This window comes from Aulonocara stuartgranti (assembly GCF_965226115.1).
Source record: "Aulonocara stuartgranti genome assembly, chromosome: 1".
Lineage (NCBI taxonomy): Eukaryota > Metazoa > Chordata > Actinopteri > Cichliformes > Cichlidae > Aulonocara > Aulonocara stuartgranti.
In genome coordinates, this window is record NC_138939.1 from 7,829,738 (window position 1) to 7,848,382 (window position 18,645).

An 18,645-nucleotide genomic window follows, 5' to 3' on the forward strand; every position below is an offset into this window, starting at 1 on the left:
GGCTTGTATCAAGTATAACTGTTTTTGCAGTGTGATGAGAGAAGGATGAGAAGCTAGTAAGCATTGCTAAGGGAATCCCAAAAGATGCAAAATACACATCTAAGGATATCCAAAATGAAATTATCCCAACACTGGCTGAGCTGCACACATTTTATGTAACAGTACGGGTAATTGGTGTGTCTTCAGAATTGTGGGAGAGCAGTTCAGTTCCAAACAGAGTTCAGTTCCTTGTAAAACAAGCAAGCTTAAGATAAGAAAAAAGAAGAAAAAAGTTCAAGTGTTCTGTTCTAAATCTGTTGTGTTGTACAAATTAGTAGACATGGTGAATTGTTGTTGTTTTTAAAATTACTATGCCAACCCTTTTTTGTTTTGTAAATCTGGCTTTTATTCCTACTTTAATTTGCAAATTTATTTGAGAATTAGGCCATGCAATTAAGATAAATATTATTTTGTTGGTTGCAAAGATCTGGATGGATCATTTATTTTATTCTTTATTTTTTATTCTATTTTTCTGTTTTATTTTTCAAGACTTGGTAAATTTACCTTTTTTAAATAACTTGGCTCACCCTTTTTAGTTTTGTTAATATTGGCAATAGTGAGAAGTGTTATTGTTGGGTTTGAGTATATTTGATATAGGTCATCCAGTTGAGGTAAATGTCATGTTTTTAGTTGTTATAATCTGATGAAGATTATTTTATTTTATTTTTAAGTTTTCCCCCTGAGGGTTTGCCACCTTAACGTGGTCATGGGGTTTGCTGTGTCAGTGACCCTAAGAGCTAGACCAGCAGAAGCATAGCCTTCAGGTGGGACACCCAAGTTGGACAGGTCTTAGGGTAGCGGCTTGACAAAGTGCAATCCAATTGCATGACAAAAACAGTTATCCAGTCTGCAAGAGTGGAAAAAAGGTCAGGAGGTTTTCAACAAACCCACTTCACTAACAGACTATAATACACATGTGGAAATGTCTTAAACATGCATTCCTTATAACTTGCAGAAGGTGACTCTTTGTCTTAAAAAGAACTCCAGTTGTTTAGAAGACTGCAACAAGTTGCTCAAGTACTCACTTGGTATATGATTGTTATGTGTTGCATCCTCCTCCCATATGCGCTTCTAGTATTGCTCCTTCTACAGCTTTGATGGGGATGTTCTCATATTGTTCCCACTGAGAGTACACCTTGGATGGTTCAGTGGAATTATCTGTTTTATTCTGGTTTCTCTCTCTCCTATCTCTCTTAAAGTGGCTAGCCAAGACTTTAAGTTTTCACTTCATAGCTTCCAAGGACACAGATGTGGATAGCTTGCTGTACTTCTTACACATCCCTTTCTTCATCACACCTGATGTGTGTATTTTTTTTCCTTTATGACATTAAATATTTGAATATTTCAGACCTCTTCGTTTCTGAGACAGGTGTTATAGACAATATTGTATACCAATATGAATGTTACCATCTATCGTGTAGACAACTTAAATCTCCAGCAGATGGCAGTGAATGATCATATGATTCTTCATCTGCAATTCAAATTAAACACTTTCTAGACTTATGATAAAACAATAGCAGCACCAGTTAAGTTATTTTTATTCAGGTGAGTTGTAAGAGTTCTCATTATTATGTGGATGCCCATTAACTGTTACTTTAGCAACAGCGTTTCCTTTAAGGTCACACAAAAATATTTTCTCATGCAGAGGAACGTGAGCAAAACTGGCTGAAAGAGTTTAACTGTCATAGTGGTGGTAAAAATGTTATGACTGATCTTTATAATTGCGCTAAAAGTCTTAAATTAAGCAGGATTTATTGACTATACAGTAGTGTATGCATGTTTGCGTCTTCAACCAAGAACTAGACTACAGTTCATACTGGAAGGAGGCCAGTCCTAAGGTAAATGCAGCTGCAGCATGTGCAGAAGACTTTCTGCAGTTACTAATCAGAGCAGGCGGCTGAAATGAGTAAACCTGTGACGCTCAGGATGACACAATGTAAAGGAACAAAAGGAGCATTTTAAATGAGTGATGTAGGGATTTCATCATCCAGCTGACCAACACCCAGTGGAAGTTGACCGAGGACGAGTGAAAATGCTCGACACATGAACTGGCCATTTAATCAGCAAACATTTTCCTGTAAATGCACACCAGTAGATTGGCAGCTCTGAACAGGAGATAGAGCCTTTGTTTTATGTCCTGCGTGTGCATCACAACCAATTACTTAAAAATCCCCAGGCTGAGACTTGCTATGCTTTAGATTTTGAGAAGGAACTTGCATTTGTCAGTTAAAAATAAAGGCCTGCAGGAGAGTACGTGAGTTGAAACAGCCATTTCATCCAAAAAGAAAAATCTCATTTACATTAGTTTTATTGTCTCAGTATGAAAACTTACCAACTTTCAACATAGCAGTGGATACAGTGAGTAAAAACACATTATAATAATGTCACCAATTTTCTAAATAAATATATTTCTAAGGGTGCTATTGACATGAAATTACCACCCATCTAACCCAAACATTCAAAGAAATCAAGTCATAGATGTTCATAAATTAAGTTAGTTGTGATAATAAGAAAAGACACAGGGAAGAAAGAGAGGGAGATCCAAAAAGGCATGGGAAATCATGACACCAGCGCAAATCTATCAGCAATTACGTCTTATGGTGGGTTGACAATGAGCTCTCGCAGGAACTTTGCAATCTTCTGTTGCAAAAAAGTGATGGAATTGGTTACAGAAGAATTTCTAAACTACTGAAGGTTCCAGTGAATTCTGTTGGGGCCATAATCCAGAATTGGAAAGAACATAATTTCACCAAACTGGCAATGACAGGGTGCTCCTGCAAGATTTCAGACAGAGGAGTGAAAAGAATTATCAGAAGAGTTGTTCAAGAGCCAAGGGCAACAGAAAGATGTGGAATCAGCAGGTACAGTTGTTTCACAGAAAGTAAGTAATTAATGCCCTCAAGCTTTAAATGCATGCACCACGGCCTGTTTGCACCCACAACATGCAAGACTCCGTTGCTAAAGAAAAAGCATGTTTACGTGTGTTTAAAGTTTACTGAACAACATTTAGACAAGCTTGTGAAACACTGGGAGAATATAGTCTGGACAGATGAGACCAGAATTCAACTCTTTGGATGCCATAATGCACACCATGTTTGGAGGTCAAACATATTGGTATGGTATTTTGGGGGTGATGTGCACATGTGAGGATCTCAGTAAAGATATGCTACCACCTACCAGGATGATGAAGATGAAAATGAGGGTGGACATTTCAGCAAGACAATGATCCCAACGCACAACCAAGGAAACTCTCAACTGGTTTCAGAGAAATAAAATAAACCTGCTAGAATTGCCCAGCCTGAATCCAGCTGAAATGGACTGATAGAACAAAAAGAAGGGGCCCATGAAACCTTCAGGATTTGAAGACTGATTGATTTATTTGCATATCTCTTCTCTGGTGAGAATTTCATGTCAACAGCACCTTTGGAAATATTGACAAATTTACTTCAAATTTAAGTTGAAAATGTGTGATGTGTTCAGTAGTTATTTTACCTCCTGTATATGGTAACCAGTTATCCAGCCCTTATTTATTCCATACTTTACCCCAACACCTTTGCACTCTGCACCATTGCACATATAAATATAAATACAAAAATGCTATACATGTTGTTTTCTGCGTTGCCATCTTATGTGTTGTACGTTTGTGTATTCTGTTTAGTACAGCGAGAGCAAAGAGAGAACCAGAGCCCAGGTCCTTGTAAATATACACACTTGGCTAAGCATGTGAACATATACACATACTTGATTTGTATAGAAACATTGATTCTGATTGTGGTTGTGAAAAGAGAGCACAGTGAGCCAGACTAAGGAAAAGAGAAGACAACCTTTAATGTTGAAGTGGTATATAAACATGTGGGGAGTAAAAAGAGGTGAGTGGAGAAGAAATTTTCAGTGCATCACATGAAGTCTTGTTCCAGTTTGAGCCTAAAACTAAGGGATGGTTCAAGGTACAAGCTTTATTAAAAAAGTTTTAAGCCTGAACTTTAAATTCTAGATACATTGTAAATTGCCTGTTTTTTATTTAAAATATAGTGCTTTTCTAATGCACTTGGGAACTCAGTGTTTCATAGAAAGAATGGGTGTCTGTCTGTAATCTATGACAGACCATTCCTCAACAAGCTGAGGGGACAACCCCAACCATCCTAGGTAGCATCTTATTGTTTCTCTCTACCTCCTTATGGGAAGGATGATGTTTCATACAACTGTTTATGTGTAGTTTATGTGCAAGTGAAAAAAAGTTGTACTCCCAAGTGGAAACAGTGAGCCAAAATTAAAATTGTATTGTCCTCCATTCAGGTATTTCTCTGCAGGGAGAATGTGCTATGATTCTTTTTGATTTTACTACCTACTTAATGTTTGTAGGTAAGTCAACTAAAGCCATGGCAAATGAGGATTTTATTGTGTTAGACCCATGCTCACTTTACCAATGGCTAAAGGGGCGATCGTGGCTCAAGAGTTGGGAGTTCATCTTGTAGTTTGAAGGTTGCCGGTTCGAGCCCCGGCTTGGACAGTCTCGGTCGTTGTGTCCTTGGGCGAGACACTTCACCTGTTGCCTACTGGTAGTGGTCAGTGGCGCCAGTGTCCCGTAGCCTCGCCTCTGTCAGTGCACCCCAGGGTGGCTGTGGCTACAATGTAGCTTGCCATCACCGGTGGATGACTGGATGTGTAAAGCACTTTGGGGTCCTTAGGGACTAGTAAAGCGCTATACAAATACAGGCCATTTAATCGCATCAGTTTATATTTCAGAACCATAATATGCTAATCATAAATAAATGCACATAAGATTCCTGTGTTTTTTCTCCCGTATGATAGTCAGTTGTGATAATCACAGCTGACTCTTGCTTCAGGGAGAAGTCCTCTAAAACCATTTGAGTGTGTGTGTGTGTGTGTGTGTATTAGGCTGACCTTAAAATATCTGTTGTTGCTGTAAGCATACTGCTAAGATTTGACAGTCAATATTTTTTCAATTGTCTGTGGCATTTTAAAAATTATTGCATTTAAAAATGTGCTTTTGCTCTAATGCAGTTACCTCTCAGCACATCCAAATGGCCAATCTGAGCTCAATTTTGAGGTCAGGTATGAAATATTGCCAAAGTTCCAGATGGATCAAAATCTTATGATCTTTTTCTAAGCACATCCACATTCCCAGTTAGACTATGAATGCACACACAGATTTTCATTTCTATTGCAAATGTGTTTCAAATATCAGTCTCTTTCATAACCGATAATTTCAGAATGACCATACTCAGTTGCCCTAAAATGTTCACGTACAAAAATATTATCTTATTAATTTGCAGTCATATTATAGTTGTTTCAACCTTACAAAAGCTCAGAAAAAGTGACCCTCCAGGATATGTAATATTTTAATCTGGAAGAGCATAAAACTTCCGTCAAGGCCCATTTTCGCCTTAAGATAAATGTATTTATAGCACAACAATACCCATAGTTCATGGCTGGACATTGTTGCTTTCAGGCATATAATTTCTCTCTAAGACTGAGGATTTTGAGGACAGACTGTTTTTTCTCTCTTGAAGATTAAAAGGGTGTGACACGGTGTGGAGATAGGTGAAAAGGAAAAGTCTAAGTCTTATTTATAGTTCAATTTGAATTTGTATTTATTTTTTTAATGTAGTAATGGTGGTGATAATTATGGGGTGTGTAGCTCGAAATGAGGCATCTGTCTCCTTCTAAGTGCCTGCAAGTTCTACACAGTGCGTTATATACTCGATTTGTCACCAAAAGCAGCTTCTTAGTAAATGTAAAGTAACTTGTAGCATTGCGTAGCATTGTTGCAGGGCACCTTAAAGATGTGGCTTGGAGGCAGGTTTGATTAATATTCAATGTGGTTTAATAGGGTGTTTATATACAAATAAATCTGGATTGGTGCAGCTATTTCTACTGTTTTTCACAGCTGACTTGCAAAAAATCTGATGGCCCAACCGATGGCAATAATTAGCCACAATATTAAAACCCACTTACCTAATATTGTGTCCAGATAATGTACTGATTTATTGGGCATGGACCCGTGATCCTCTGGGTGTGTCCTGTGATGTTTGGTACTAGGATCTTTGCAGCAGAATCTCTGGTATTATGTGGGATGCTCTTGTGTATCCCTATGACACTTGATAAGAAATTTGTAGCAGCCATTATCTTAGGTGTTTTGTTCTTGAACAGTTTTGTGTGTGTGTGTGTGTGTGTGTGTGTGTGTGCGCGCGCGCGCGCGTGTGTTCTGCAGGTGGAGAGAGCTCCAATCAGAGTGCAATGTCATTGGGGTGCTTGGTTTATAACATAAAAAATTGAAGCCGTTAAGATTTAGCCGTTTAAGCTTTTTAAGGCTTGCAAAAAAGCATATGGTCAAATACCTGATTTCAGTAAATCACATTCACATTCACTAGTTTAGCACATTCTCTTTTTCTTCGACTTCAGCTTACAGTAATTTTCAAACAGTCCCTTACTATTGTCACGGAAGATCATTACTTGGAGATTGATGTAATCAATAGCACGCCGTATCTGACTTATTGATAGGCATGCATGAATTTTAATATGATATTCTGCCTGAGCATTTGTTTTACTTTTAATTTGGTTACAGTTGCAGGACATCTAGCATAAACCTAGCTGCTGTGCTTCATAAATTTGTAAAGTGAACAGTAACGTCGGTTGGCTGAACTGTAGTAAGGAGGCAGCACCTTTTTATGCCTTCAATGCACGGTCAGTGCAACTGAAATAAAAGCCCAGTTAGCCGATGAATCTATTGGCTGGAAGGCTTCAGGTTCCTGCGCACTGGTGATGAACCACTCTCATAAACGGTGCTCACAGTGACTCCACACACAAACCAAACGGCGTGGGAACATGTCGCAGTACATGCTGGCAGGTAGGAAATGTTCGGTGTCTTTTTTAGATTTTACTAATTTTGTCAATGAACAGTCTGTGTTTGCTTTAATTTGTACCTTAGTCCCGATGGTCTATTCTTCAGACAGGGAAACATATCAGAGCATAACATCGTTTTTTTTTTAAATTTGATTGCTTGTTTGTTTGTTTTTTCCACTTATGGCTGTTAAAAAGATTTCAAACACGAAAAATAACCGAGAGGAAAATAGAAACAGCTTTAAAAATCAGTTTGTTTTTGCACTGATACATGAACTGCAAAAACAGAGTGGGAACGTATCCTGGTTACAGTTGTTTTAGATAATTTGGTATGAAGAAGATAAAACAAATGGATAAATAAATAAATAACAATAAAAAAACAACCTAGGGAGTACAGTGATCTTAATTCAGTTATTTGCATGCCATTTAAAAATGTTTAGTGTAGGATTAGCTATGATGCATACCATGTCAAAATGCACACACGTCCTTCAGGATTAAAAACAAGAAAAAAAGAAATCTGCATTAAATGCTGATTTATCTCTACTCAGGTTTCACCATCACATCAATTGGTTGGCAATAATGTCCACTGGCTGGTCAGGCTGACTCATATCTTAGAGCAATCCCATCAGCCTTTAATTTTCAACATCACTGCTGCATCCACCCACTCTGTACTGTCATGACTGAGGCAGAGTGAGGAGCTCCCTGCTCCTGGACTTTGACAGGGCTGAAATTGATCTGCTTTGATTGTGATCCCATCTTAATGTAATAAGTGAATAATTGTGGTAAGTAATAATTGTGGCGTTAAAGGGTGCAGAGTGCGTTGACTCTCTAAGTCTCCTGTGATAAGCAATTTTATAGATGTGAGGGAGACACTCCTTTTGGGGGTAAGACCATATACCTCTTCATAGCAAAACTGTGGTGGACCTACTCTTAATACTTTCAAAAACACAAGTAATGGTTTACTGTTGGCATTGTTGGTTGTTTACCTCACAATAATCATGCTTACTGCGCTGTCCACGAGTGTGTTTGATGCATGAGTCATCTCAATACATTATCCCATTATCTGACATTAAATCAGCATCAGGGCTCTGTTTTAACAGCTTCAGTCTGTGGTTGTTTTGATATTCTTTCATGTTTTAAAGGTGTTTAAAACACCAAAGTGGACTTTTAGCTCATCATAATAACTTGATGCAAACGAAAGGTGATGTTAAAGTATGCAATAACCTGTTTTATTTTTTAAACATGGATGCTTCTAAGATAAATAAAAACAGAAATAATTGATCTTACAGCAGTGCAGTATCTTTTGGATCAAAAATGCAACTACAACAATATAAATTATACCGTTATCATGATGACAATTCCTCCAGAATGCAGCCACAACAAGATGTTTTGCAGTAACTTTGTTTGTAATGAATATGCCTTCAATTTTCTGAGCCTTCAGTCAAACAAAATCATTTGCTTCACATTTCAAATACCTGTATCTATACCTGTGTGCTTTGATTTCCTGTTCCTTTCTAGTTTTTGCATTTTTACGACATAATATTAATGTTTTATATTTATACCTTTTTTCTAGTTCACTTGCAGATCCTGCTGGCTGTGGGTCTAGCTGTATTCTGCTATTGCCTAGTTCTTGGCTGCATCCTTTGCTATCGCAAAAGGAAGAAAGCCTCATTGGAGGACAAAGAAGCAGTTTTTTTGTCTCCTCATCCTGCAGAGTGTGTGACTGTGACACTGACTCCTTCTCCCTGTACGCAAATTGTGAAACAGCAATATGAAGAATTGGATGGGGATGTGTTTGAATTTTCTTTCTCTAAGAGCAGCTCTTCTCCCTCTGAAGATGACCTCACTGCTCTGCCCTTTGACTCCAGCCCTACCAGGTCAGCTGACCTGGTAAAATCTCCTAGATCTTCTTTTCCACTGCGGCGCCTCAGCACTCCTGCAGTTCCCTGTTCACCTAATAAACCTCCAAGACATGGCCGAGCCTCTTTGCCTTCTCTCACCAGGTTGAGTTTTGTGCCTAAATCCCGTCGAGCAATCGGCCGGCGCTGCACTGTGACTGGTGAAAATTTTATTTACAGTGAGAGCAGTTGTCTGACTGCAAGCGCCGTCAGACCTCCTGTGGAGGAGGGAGAGCCTTGTCCATCACAGTATGGCTCTAACTCTCTCTCCCCTCCCAAACCAGCTCCACTCCTTCACTTCTCCGTGGTCTTCTCTTCTGCTTGTGGCACCCTGGTGGTCAACATCCTAGGTCTCTTGGGGGTCAGTCGAAGGCGCAGTGGGGTGTTTGTTAGGGCAAGCCTTCCTCCACTTTGCCCTTCCCCACAGCAGATATCCTCACGACGGCGCAGCCTCAGCCCAGAGCTCCACAACCAGAGCTTTGCACTGCAGGTGAGCTCTGTGGAAGAGCTGCGGACCTGTACCTTGAAACTGGCTGTCTACAGTAGGGACTTCTCTGGTCTAAGAGAGGCTGCACTGGGGATAGTGGAGTTGCCTTGTGAGAAGTTGGACTGGGAGCCTGACATTGCCACCACCTACACCAGGCAGCTCTGCCCAACTAAGAGCAAGCTGAAAAAGGTATATGGTGAGATGATTTGATCATGAAATTTATTTGGCATAGGTATTACAATTAAAAAAGGGGCAATGCAAGTTCCAAAACACAACAGATTGTCCATAAAAGCTTCTCTGACCCTTATGCTTGTAGAAAGTGACTTTAAACACTTGAACTTGAGATTAAAAGAGACCTAAAATAAATGCACAGTACCAGGGAGCATAGTGAAATACCATAGAGAGTATGTGGTAATGCTTTATCTGGTAACAATACCAAACAAATGAAAATTATTATTTTTTAAATATCTCCTAACAGCATTCAGGACTTTTTTCCTTCAGTGGGCTGGTTTCAGTCATTATGCAAATGTCATTATGCAAATGTATTGTTTATAAGATTGGGGAAACCTGCAGTCAGCTGAGACTGAAGAAGTCACTTGTATGAGTGACGAAATGTTTCTCCCACTAAAAAACGCTACGGCCAGATGAACAGAATCAACTTTTGGAGACATGCAGGACTTTAGAACTTCAATAGAAATAAAGAGCACAAAGTAAAGAGTTACATCTGAAACTGTCTCTTCGCCACCTGTGTTTGCTTAGAAAGTATGAAGCTACAGCCACCAGATCGTTAGTTTAACAGAAATCAAAGGGAAAACAGACAAAATGACTGGACTGCTCACTCAAACTAAGATGCAACAATTTCCTAATGAGTATATGGGTTCTATTGCTCTCCAGTCATATTAAATGCAATTTAATGTAGATTTTGCAAATTATAATCAAGCAGGAAATGGACAGTGCTGCCTGCTAAAGGTGGACATCTGGGTGGGGAGTCCTTGAGTACTTACCCAGATTGGCATTTTGGTAACCACCAAAATCTAGGGCAGTTAACAAACCAATGCCAACTGTTTAGATACATGACTACAACTGTACACATGATCAGTGATGGTATTTTAGAGGGGGTAGTTATAAAATCTCTCTTATTGCTTCCTGCAAGTGATTCTATTTTAGATTTCCTCGGTTCATTTAGTTGCCGTTTTTACAGTTCAAGTGTAAATGCATTTTTAGTGATTAATTTTCTGTAAATCTTGTGAAAATGCTATTATTACAATATATATGTGTGATGAAAGTCAGATATTGTAGCAGCCCTGAGTGAACGTTTGTTTTCAGTGAAAAAAAGCAGCATTATACATGATATGACACATCAAAGTCTGCAGAACAGTTGGTTCCTCACATATGCTGCTTGTGTAGCTAAATTAAAAGTACCGTGTCTGCCCTAACTCAGTCAAAATTTCAATCAAATAAATTTACTTTTGTTCTCCTGGTTTCATTGACTTGATAGTATAATTTCAGTCTCCATTTTCATTTGATTTAATAGAAAGGGAAAACTACACTTCAGTCATAAATAACACGTATCATGGTTTTCCCATGAAGGAATGTAGCATCTAATCAGCTCTCCCATTAGCCTGTTTTTCCACTGTTGTTAGTCATGGTGACGCTGTTGTTCGCCACTGCAGAGCAAACAAGTAGAGTGCAGCAAATGGGCAGTGTGCCCACGCTGTGGCCTCTGCGGCTCTGCTGATACTCTGCCAGGAGACATTAATAACAAGCTTTTGAAGGGAGTTGAGCCTAGTTTTTCAGGTCACACTGAGACGTGCTGGATTCTCTTGGGGTGTGCCAACTTGCTTTTTACAGTAAAGTGACAATCAGCTGGGTATACCCACCTCAGTCTCTCACCTTTATACCTGATTCAAACTCTCCACATAAACACACCTTTACCTTCCTCTTTCTTAGTAACAGCAACTGCCTGGCACAAAGGTGTGTGCATACAAAGCGGGAGTTTACTTAGAAAAAACACAGCTGCTCAGCAATCTGAATAGTTCTTGTGTATTCTTGTTCATGTATATATCAACTGTGCATTGGAAGCTGTAGAAATCTTCTGCATAGATAGTAAAGGGCCAGTTTTCTTTATCAGTGTAATGGGATCAGCTGAAATATTGCTAATCATTCATCTGCATTGCCTTAGTTATTTTGACATTTTATGGGAATGAGGGGCTGATATGTTCAAGCAAAAGTGGAGTGATCAGGATGATCTGCAAACTTTGATTTGTTTCATGTAAATGCACTCTTTGTTTTCACTTTAAATCACAGTCCTGTAGCGTTCCTGGCAAATTTCCACTTTCTCCAGTATAGGAGAGTATAGGAAGGGAAAAATAAATAACATTAGGGAAGCCTTTCTGAAAAACAAACAAAAAACAAATAAACAAACCAGAGAACCGTTTTGCTTGCTTAGCTGGCATTAGTAGCAGAAAGCTGCAGAGTTGGAGTTTCACATAATATTTCCCACCAGGATGCAGAAAGTCTACAAAAATAATCTAAGTATCGTATTATATTGTATCACTGCATCAGTCAGCTGTTACAATTAACTTATTACTTTTCCTTTAATGTAATGCAACTTCTTGTTACATAGCAAATAACCTTTCAGCTACTGGGGGGCAAAAAGCATTCATGTTACAGAAAGAAGGTTAAAAGTACAAACTCTCACAAATTTAAAGTGACCTTTTTACTTTATAGGTTTAAGGTTAATAGTGTTGAACTGGTGTAAAACATCGATTTTTTTTCCTTTCTTATAAGCACTACCTGATGTTCCCAAGTGTGTCACTAAGCTTGGAGGGCCGGTCGAGTGAGCGAGCACTACACCTGTGGGTGAAAGAACACTTTACCTTACTGTATAAAGTGCCTTGAGGCAACTTTTGTGTGATGTCCCGCTCTATGGTATAAATAAACCTGAATTTATCTGATGTAATGGGAAGCTAATATAAGTTGTTGCTTACAGAGTATCAATGTGCAGTCAATTGTTCCTACTTATACACAGAAATTAGGTTGGAGGAAAATATTTCAGAGTCTCTTTAGGCATCTGTTTTTTGGAAATTATTGGATGATTCATAGAATCTGTTTGTTATATAACTCGAGATGATTTACAATTAAGAAGAGACTTTCATAGTCTGTTTGCAAAAATAACAGCCAGAAAATTACATAACGCGATGTTTTCATGTAAAATATAATCTGTGGGTGGAAAAGAATTTGCTTTGGGATTTTTTTTAATTACAGAGAAAATTTAATATTTTTATACAATGATATAGTTGCAAAACTTGATTATGGAACTGACTCCCAAACAATCTCATATTTGCATTAACAATGTAAATCACATATTGTAATCCTGAGTTGTGAGACCTCTGTTCTATTTTACACTTCAAGGATTTTCTTTCTCCAAAAAGTCTGATAAAAATGTTTGTGTAGGCTTCCTGAAGGGACGGCCTACACAAGCCCAATGGCTTCAAACTAATGATGAACATTTGTTGAACATTTAGTAAGCTGTCTTTAAACAGAGTATAAAATGACCAATGCTTTTTGAAAAGACCAATTGTGTCATGAAACTGTGTTATGATCTTCTGCAGTTTTTTTTTTTTTCAATTTTTGGACTCTGCTATAGTAGCTTTGCATAATTCACAGTTCAAAATAATCCTTCTCTATCTCCGACTGGGACTGATTCCTATAAGGTGACCCTCTTCTTAAAAGCCAACAGCAGTTGGGTGGGACTACTACGTTTACAGCCAGAGCTGTAATGACCATATTAATTATATTCTATTCTAAAGATATCACATAGCGCAAGAGTAGAACTGATCTAAAACATTTAGAACAGGATGAAGCTTTCACTAGGAACTGGGAATTCATTTTTAATTTCAAAGTCTATAAGTGAAATCAATTGAGAGAGCTGCAAGTACTTCTGCAATGTATCCAATGATGACGAGGCAGAAAAGGAGAAAGTGTTCTTTCCAAGTTCTGCACAAACTGATGGAACACTGAATGTAATGAATTCTTGAGACTGTAGACTATGACTAAAATGTTTATGTAACATGTAATCTGATAAATAAGAGGCGAGTATGCAAATAGATTTATAGATAAAATTAAACCAATGAACCTTCCTGCAAATGGGGAATGAGGACCAGTCAACAGTCCAAAAGTCTAAAAGATGGAGAGAATGAGCAGAGGCAGTCATATAAATTATATAACCATAATCCAGGAGGGGTTAAAAGGTGGTAGCATCAAGCCTTTTTCCTTGTAGTGAAAGAGAAATAAGATGCATTTCAGGAAAAGAACCCCAACTTCAAAGTCAACTAAATTTTAGTTGACTTTTGTGGTCTTTCATGCCCTTTGGTGTTGCTCAGATGACCGGTGCATTCCTTATTTTTAAAAAATCCACCAGGTTGTTTATTTGATGGCCCTCACTTGCACTTATATTTCTTTGAAACCTTATATTCAAATAACAGCTGCTACTGTAAATGCACTAGAAGCTTAGAATCAACCCCAGATCTTTTTTCGGCTTATTTTGCCAATAATGTGGGGACATGCCTCACTGCACCCTGAAACTGCTTTTCAGTCAATTGTTCAATTTTTTTATGCTCTGAAAACGGGTTACTATGTGTAAAAATGTTTGTAATTCCTAAACAGAAAAAAATAATTGTTAGATCCATTGAGAGGCAAAACTGTGTCATCGTCCAAAAATTTATGGATCTAACTGCAGTACATGTTTGACAGAAAATCAGAAAAAGAAGGATAAACCTACCCACAAGGCAGTGCTACTGAGTGACAGTGTTAGTGACAGTCAGAGGCAGTGAACCAAAACTCACTTGTTGAATGAAATTGACTTCACACTCTGCTACCCAGCATCAGCAAGTCGCTGACGGGCTAACACAGCAGCTTGACAGCAGAATGTGACTCACCAACCAATGAAAGCTAATGAAAGCTGACATGAAGTCAGATTAAAATTTGTATCAGATTTAACCTGATGAGTTCCTCTGGCAGGTGAACCCAAGATGTCGTATGATGTTTTGCAGAAACTTATTCAGATTTAAATTTCTGACCTGTTCCTTTATATTAACAGGCAATGATTCACAGCAAACCCCATTGATTGAGAACTAAAACATTGATTTTCACAGATCTGAGCCTTACTGCTTTGATCGACTCACTCAGTGATAGCACTATAGAAGCATATTCATGAGTACTTCTGGTTTTACTGCTTGAATCACCTCTTTCCCTTGGTTTTTATCCACAGTTCCCCAAACAGATGAAGCAAACATCTGCTGAGTGAAAGACAACTTTTCCCCTTCTTCCTAAGCCTCACATTTCTATCTCTTCGTCTTTCCGTCCTTTCTACCCTTAGAGTGTGAGTTCTCAGGAAACGCTGGGCCGCAGGAAGAGCTCTGTGTGTGTGCCACGGGCTTTGGGGCAACTGTTCATCCTGCTGCAGTACCAGACACTAGCCCAGCGCATCAAGGTGATGGTTCGAAAGGCTGAGAATCTGGCCAAGCTCACAAGGATCCCAGGAGCTCCAGGTGAAGACTACACTCATACCTTTATCCATTCATCCATTCTGCTGGCTAAAGCCTATCCCAGCTACCATAGAGCGAGGGGCAGGATATACCCAAGACAGTTTGCCCGAATGTCGCAGGACTAACACAGAGAGACAGTAAAAACCATTCACTCTGACACTCACACCTATGGGCAATTTAGAATGTCCATTTAAAACTAACACCACTAATTACATGTCTTTGGGCTGTGGGAGGAAGCATCATACCTAAATTACAAAATAGACTATTTTTGCCAGTGCCTTCCTTAAAGCCCAATTTTAATCAAAACCATAATTAAAAGACACAGACACTGACTATTGGTGGGAAACTCGTGATAACTCAGCTCACAGTTAATTGATGTCATTGACAGGTGCCATCAAATAACAGTAGCACTTTATTTGATAAGTTAATGGATTATTATCTCTGGATGTGAAGTACTGGTTTTCTGCCAGATACCTGTGTCATCTTTAATTTCACACTAAAGTGTCCCAAACTGACTAACTAACCCAACTACATTTTGACTTTGATTTTTTACTTTATCAAAGCCTCTGACTTTGTGCATTTTATGTTTTTTACTCTGTAGGCATTTGGTATTACCTTTGAGAAATTCCTCCCAAAACGCTGAACCCAAATTAAATCTGTTTAATCCTAAAGATTACCAAAAGCAACAAACGTTTTGTCCTGCTCGTCCTGCTCTGCTTGTTTTTTGTTTTTAAAAAATCAGTGGTTCGATGTGAATATCACAATACTGAAGGCTTCTGTAATATTTAGATAGTGTAATATTAATGTTGTTTTAGTAATAAGGTGGCAGAGTGGTGCACTGGAATGCACTGCAATGTTTCTTCGTTCCTGACTGGGTTTTCTGCCACAGTCCAGGGATATGCTTGTTAGGTTAATTGGTCACTGCTCAAGATTATAATTATAATGACATTACTGCTCATAAATTTGCCTAAGGTGTGGATGTGAGAGTGTGTGGTTGTCTGTTTCTTGTGTTATGTCTGTGATGGACTGATAACCTGTCTAGAGCGTACTCTGCCTTTTGATCTGTGTCAGCTGGTAGAGGAAAGAAGGAAAAAAGACAACTCTACCCACCCTCAACAAAGCTAGCTCACAAGTGTGTTATGAACATTTTCTTATATGTTAAGTGTGGATTATTAACCCTTTCATACATTTTGCATTTTAAAAAATTGCATATAGTTTTCTCTGCACTGAGCAGTAAAAAGTAAATGTTAGTATTTTTTAATATACAAGTCACACACACTCTACTGCCTGGCTGGTTATGATCTGATTAGTCTTCCGTCCCTATGCCCAGATCAAAGCCCCTTGAGGCAACTGTTGTTGTGATTTGGCATTATATAAATAAAATTGAATCGAATTTAATACATCAGAGGACCAATTTGGACCCAAGGACCACAACCAGTTTCCTCTGGCTTCACTCTTGCCCAGTGGTGTTGGTGAGACAAGCTGGTGAAGCACTTTGAGCATGGGGACCAGGGATCCCACTTCACTTTCACTGTGCCTTGGGATTTCGATGGACTCTTTGATTCACATGTACTGTAAACTTTTGAAGCCTTAGTCTATGTTTTTACTGCCCACCTCATTTTCAAAATGATATAACCCAGGACAATCCAAATTTACAAACCAAAAAGATAGTGAACCCTTATAATAATCATAACATTTTTTTAAACATGTTTTAATAGTCCAGAAAAAATACTAATAAAATGTAATGCCTGGTTGCTCTGTGGTGTATTGAAGTAAACCATGATCTCCTCCAAGTAAAGGAGAAGGGTTAAATTTCCCATTAGCACATTGTAAGTATACAGATCTATTGTTCTGTCTCCTGTTTGCCCATCTATGGTCAGACAGACCAGATCTCTGATTGGTTTGTTATATAATCAGATTAGGAACAAATCGCCCTGGTGTCATTTCCCCCCGTCTGTGCCATCCGATTTAAAGCCTCGCTGAAGAGCAGAGGAGGAAGTAGGAAATTGTGTCAAAGTAAAAACAACAACCTAAACTGACACTTTGAAGCATAAAGTCAGTTATGTGTTTCTCGTGAGCTTTAACATCAAATTACCCGTGTCAAATATATGAATAATGGGCTTTGCAGATGCACGATTGCACATTGCTTTTAGTTTTAGTAAATCGAATTAGTATGCTTGACTGGATTATTGAGATTATGTATTTATAAGTGATCATGCAGATATGCAACAGTTAGAGAAGAGAGGAGAGCAGAGGGAATTTTAAGGATATAAATAAACTGTTGCAAATCATTTTATGTGAATCTAGCAACACAGCCCTGCAGAGAGGTTGCTTTGGTTTGTTAGCACCAACTGAAAATGTTCCTGTAACTGATGTTTGCTGCTCCTTTTTATTTGTTGACCTTTCTAGAAAGGAAATGTAATTTAATAAACTGATTCAATCTGATTATAATCATAACTAAGGATGTAATTTTATTCCAACAGACCACTATGTTGTCATTAACTTGCGTCAGGATGGGAAGGTAATTGGTACTAAGGAGACTAAAGGGGCCAGTGGTCCAAACCCCATCTGGAACGCACCATTCCTGTTTGACCTGCCTCCCGGTGACATAAATCAGCTACCACTGGTGCTTGAATTCATCGTCATGCAGGTAGGAAGTTCTACAAAAGTCACCAACCAGTATCGTATTATTCTGAGATCTCTGTCGCATCTTCATTTTCTTGATTTATCTACAGGGGCGCCTCTACACTAAGAGCAGCATTCTGGGTCGGGTGCTGATTGGCACTGATGCTTCAGAGGAGGGACAGAAACACTGGAGGGAAATTTGCAGTCGGGGGCAAATAGAAACTACTCGCTGGCATACCATCCAGTCAGATGCGCTGTAAGAGTGAGAGTGTGAATGACTGACACAGCGTGGGACGCCCTTTGCTGACTAGTGAGGATGATTTCAATAGCTATGATCACAATTTCTGCCAATTATCAAAAAACAATTATTAAATAATAACTCTTCATGATTTTCTATGTACATTGACAGACTTATACAAGTAAAAAAAAAAAAAGAACACCTCATCTGCATCCAAATCATTACATATATTTTAAGCACAGCTGTGAAGCTGTTTTCTCTGTATCAATAATATTTTTAAACCATGCATTTATTGTGATTCTTTCCATTGTGACTTCTTAACCTTTATTCCGTTTTTTGTTTTGAGTAAAAAAAAAAAGGGGAAACATATTTAGTTTTCTTTATAGCCACTAGAATTACAAATGAGGGGACATTTTGATTTTAATTCAGCTATACATTGTATTTTCATATTATGTATTATGTATATGCATATTTAACATTAATGAAGAGCAAATTATTATAAAACCTGCACATTTTTCAGACCCCTGTTTTCCATTCTGTCTTACTGTAGCAGCATGACTTACTGTTATTGTGCAGCATCCGTCCATAGCAGCTGTTTTGATGTTTTTGTTACTAACCATTATCTAAAATACACAAGATTACCTACAGTACTTATGATTAGATAAGTAAAAAATTAGGGAGCAAATAACAAAACTAAGGAAACCACTTCTGTTTTTGATAAGAATTTCATATTAAAAGATACTAGAATATATATATATATATATATATATATATATATATATATATATATATAAAGATGTATAGTTATTAACATCATTTGGGAGCATTCTCATATATAAAAATGATTCTTTAATTATAAAATTTTATTTAGGAATTGTGTGTTTGTATGTGTAGTATATTATCCATGGGAATGCCTACGGTGACTTGTCTTATGTCTGAGCTGTG

At 38.2% G+C, this 18,645-nt stretch overlaps 1 protein-coding gene across 1 annotated transcript; it reads left to right on the top strand.

Moving 5' to 3' along the window:
* The first annotated feature begins 6,541 nt into the window (after positions 1-6,541).
* On the top strand, positions 6,542-18,430 carry LOC309700981 (synaptotagmin-5). The gene is made up of 5 exons (XM_082524921.1): positions 6,542-6,910; positions 8,477-9,477; positions 14,669-14,840; positions 17,321-17,487; positions 17,573-18,430. The coding sequence occupies exons 1-5, from the start codon at positions 6,889-6,891 to the stop codon at positions 17,720-17,722; spliced, it is 1,512 nt and encodes a 503-aa protein (XP_082381047.1). The 5' UTR covers positions 6,542-6,888; the 3' UTR covers positions 17,723-18,430.
* Positions 18,431-18,645: the final 215 nt, after the last annotated feature.

What these genes read in the sequence shown, in the direction of transcription:
- LOC309700981 (XM_082524921.1), top strand. Translation starts at nt 6,889, where the DNA reads ATGTCGCAGTACATGCTGGCAG. An exon ending in CTAAGAGCAAGCTGAAAAAG is followed by an intron (nt 9,478 to 14,668) that starts GTATATGGTGAG and finishes TTCTACCCTTAG; the next exon opens with AGTGTGAGTTCTCAGGAAAC. An exon ending in TTGAATTCATCGTCATGCAG is followed by an intron (nt 17,488 to 17,572) that starts GTAGGAAGTTCT and finishes ATTTATCTACAG; the next exon opens with GGGCGCCTCTACACTAAGAG.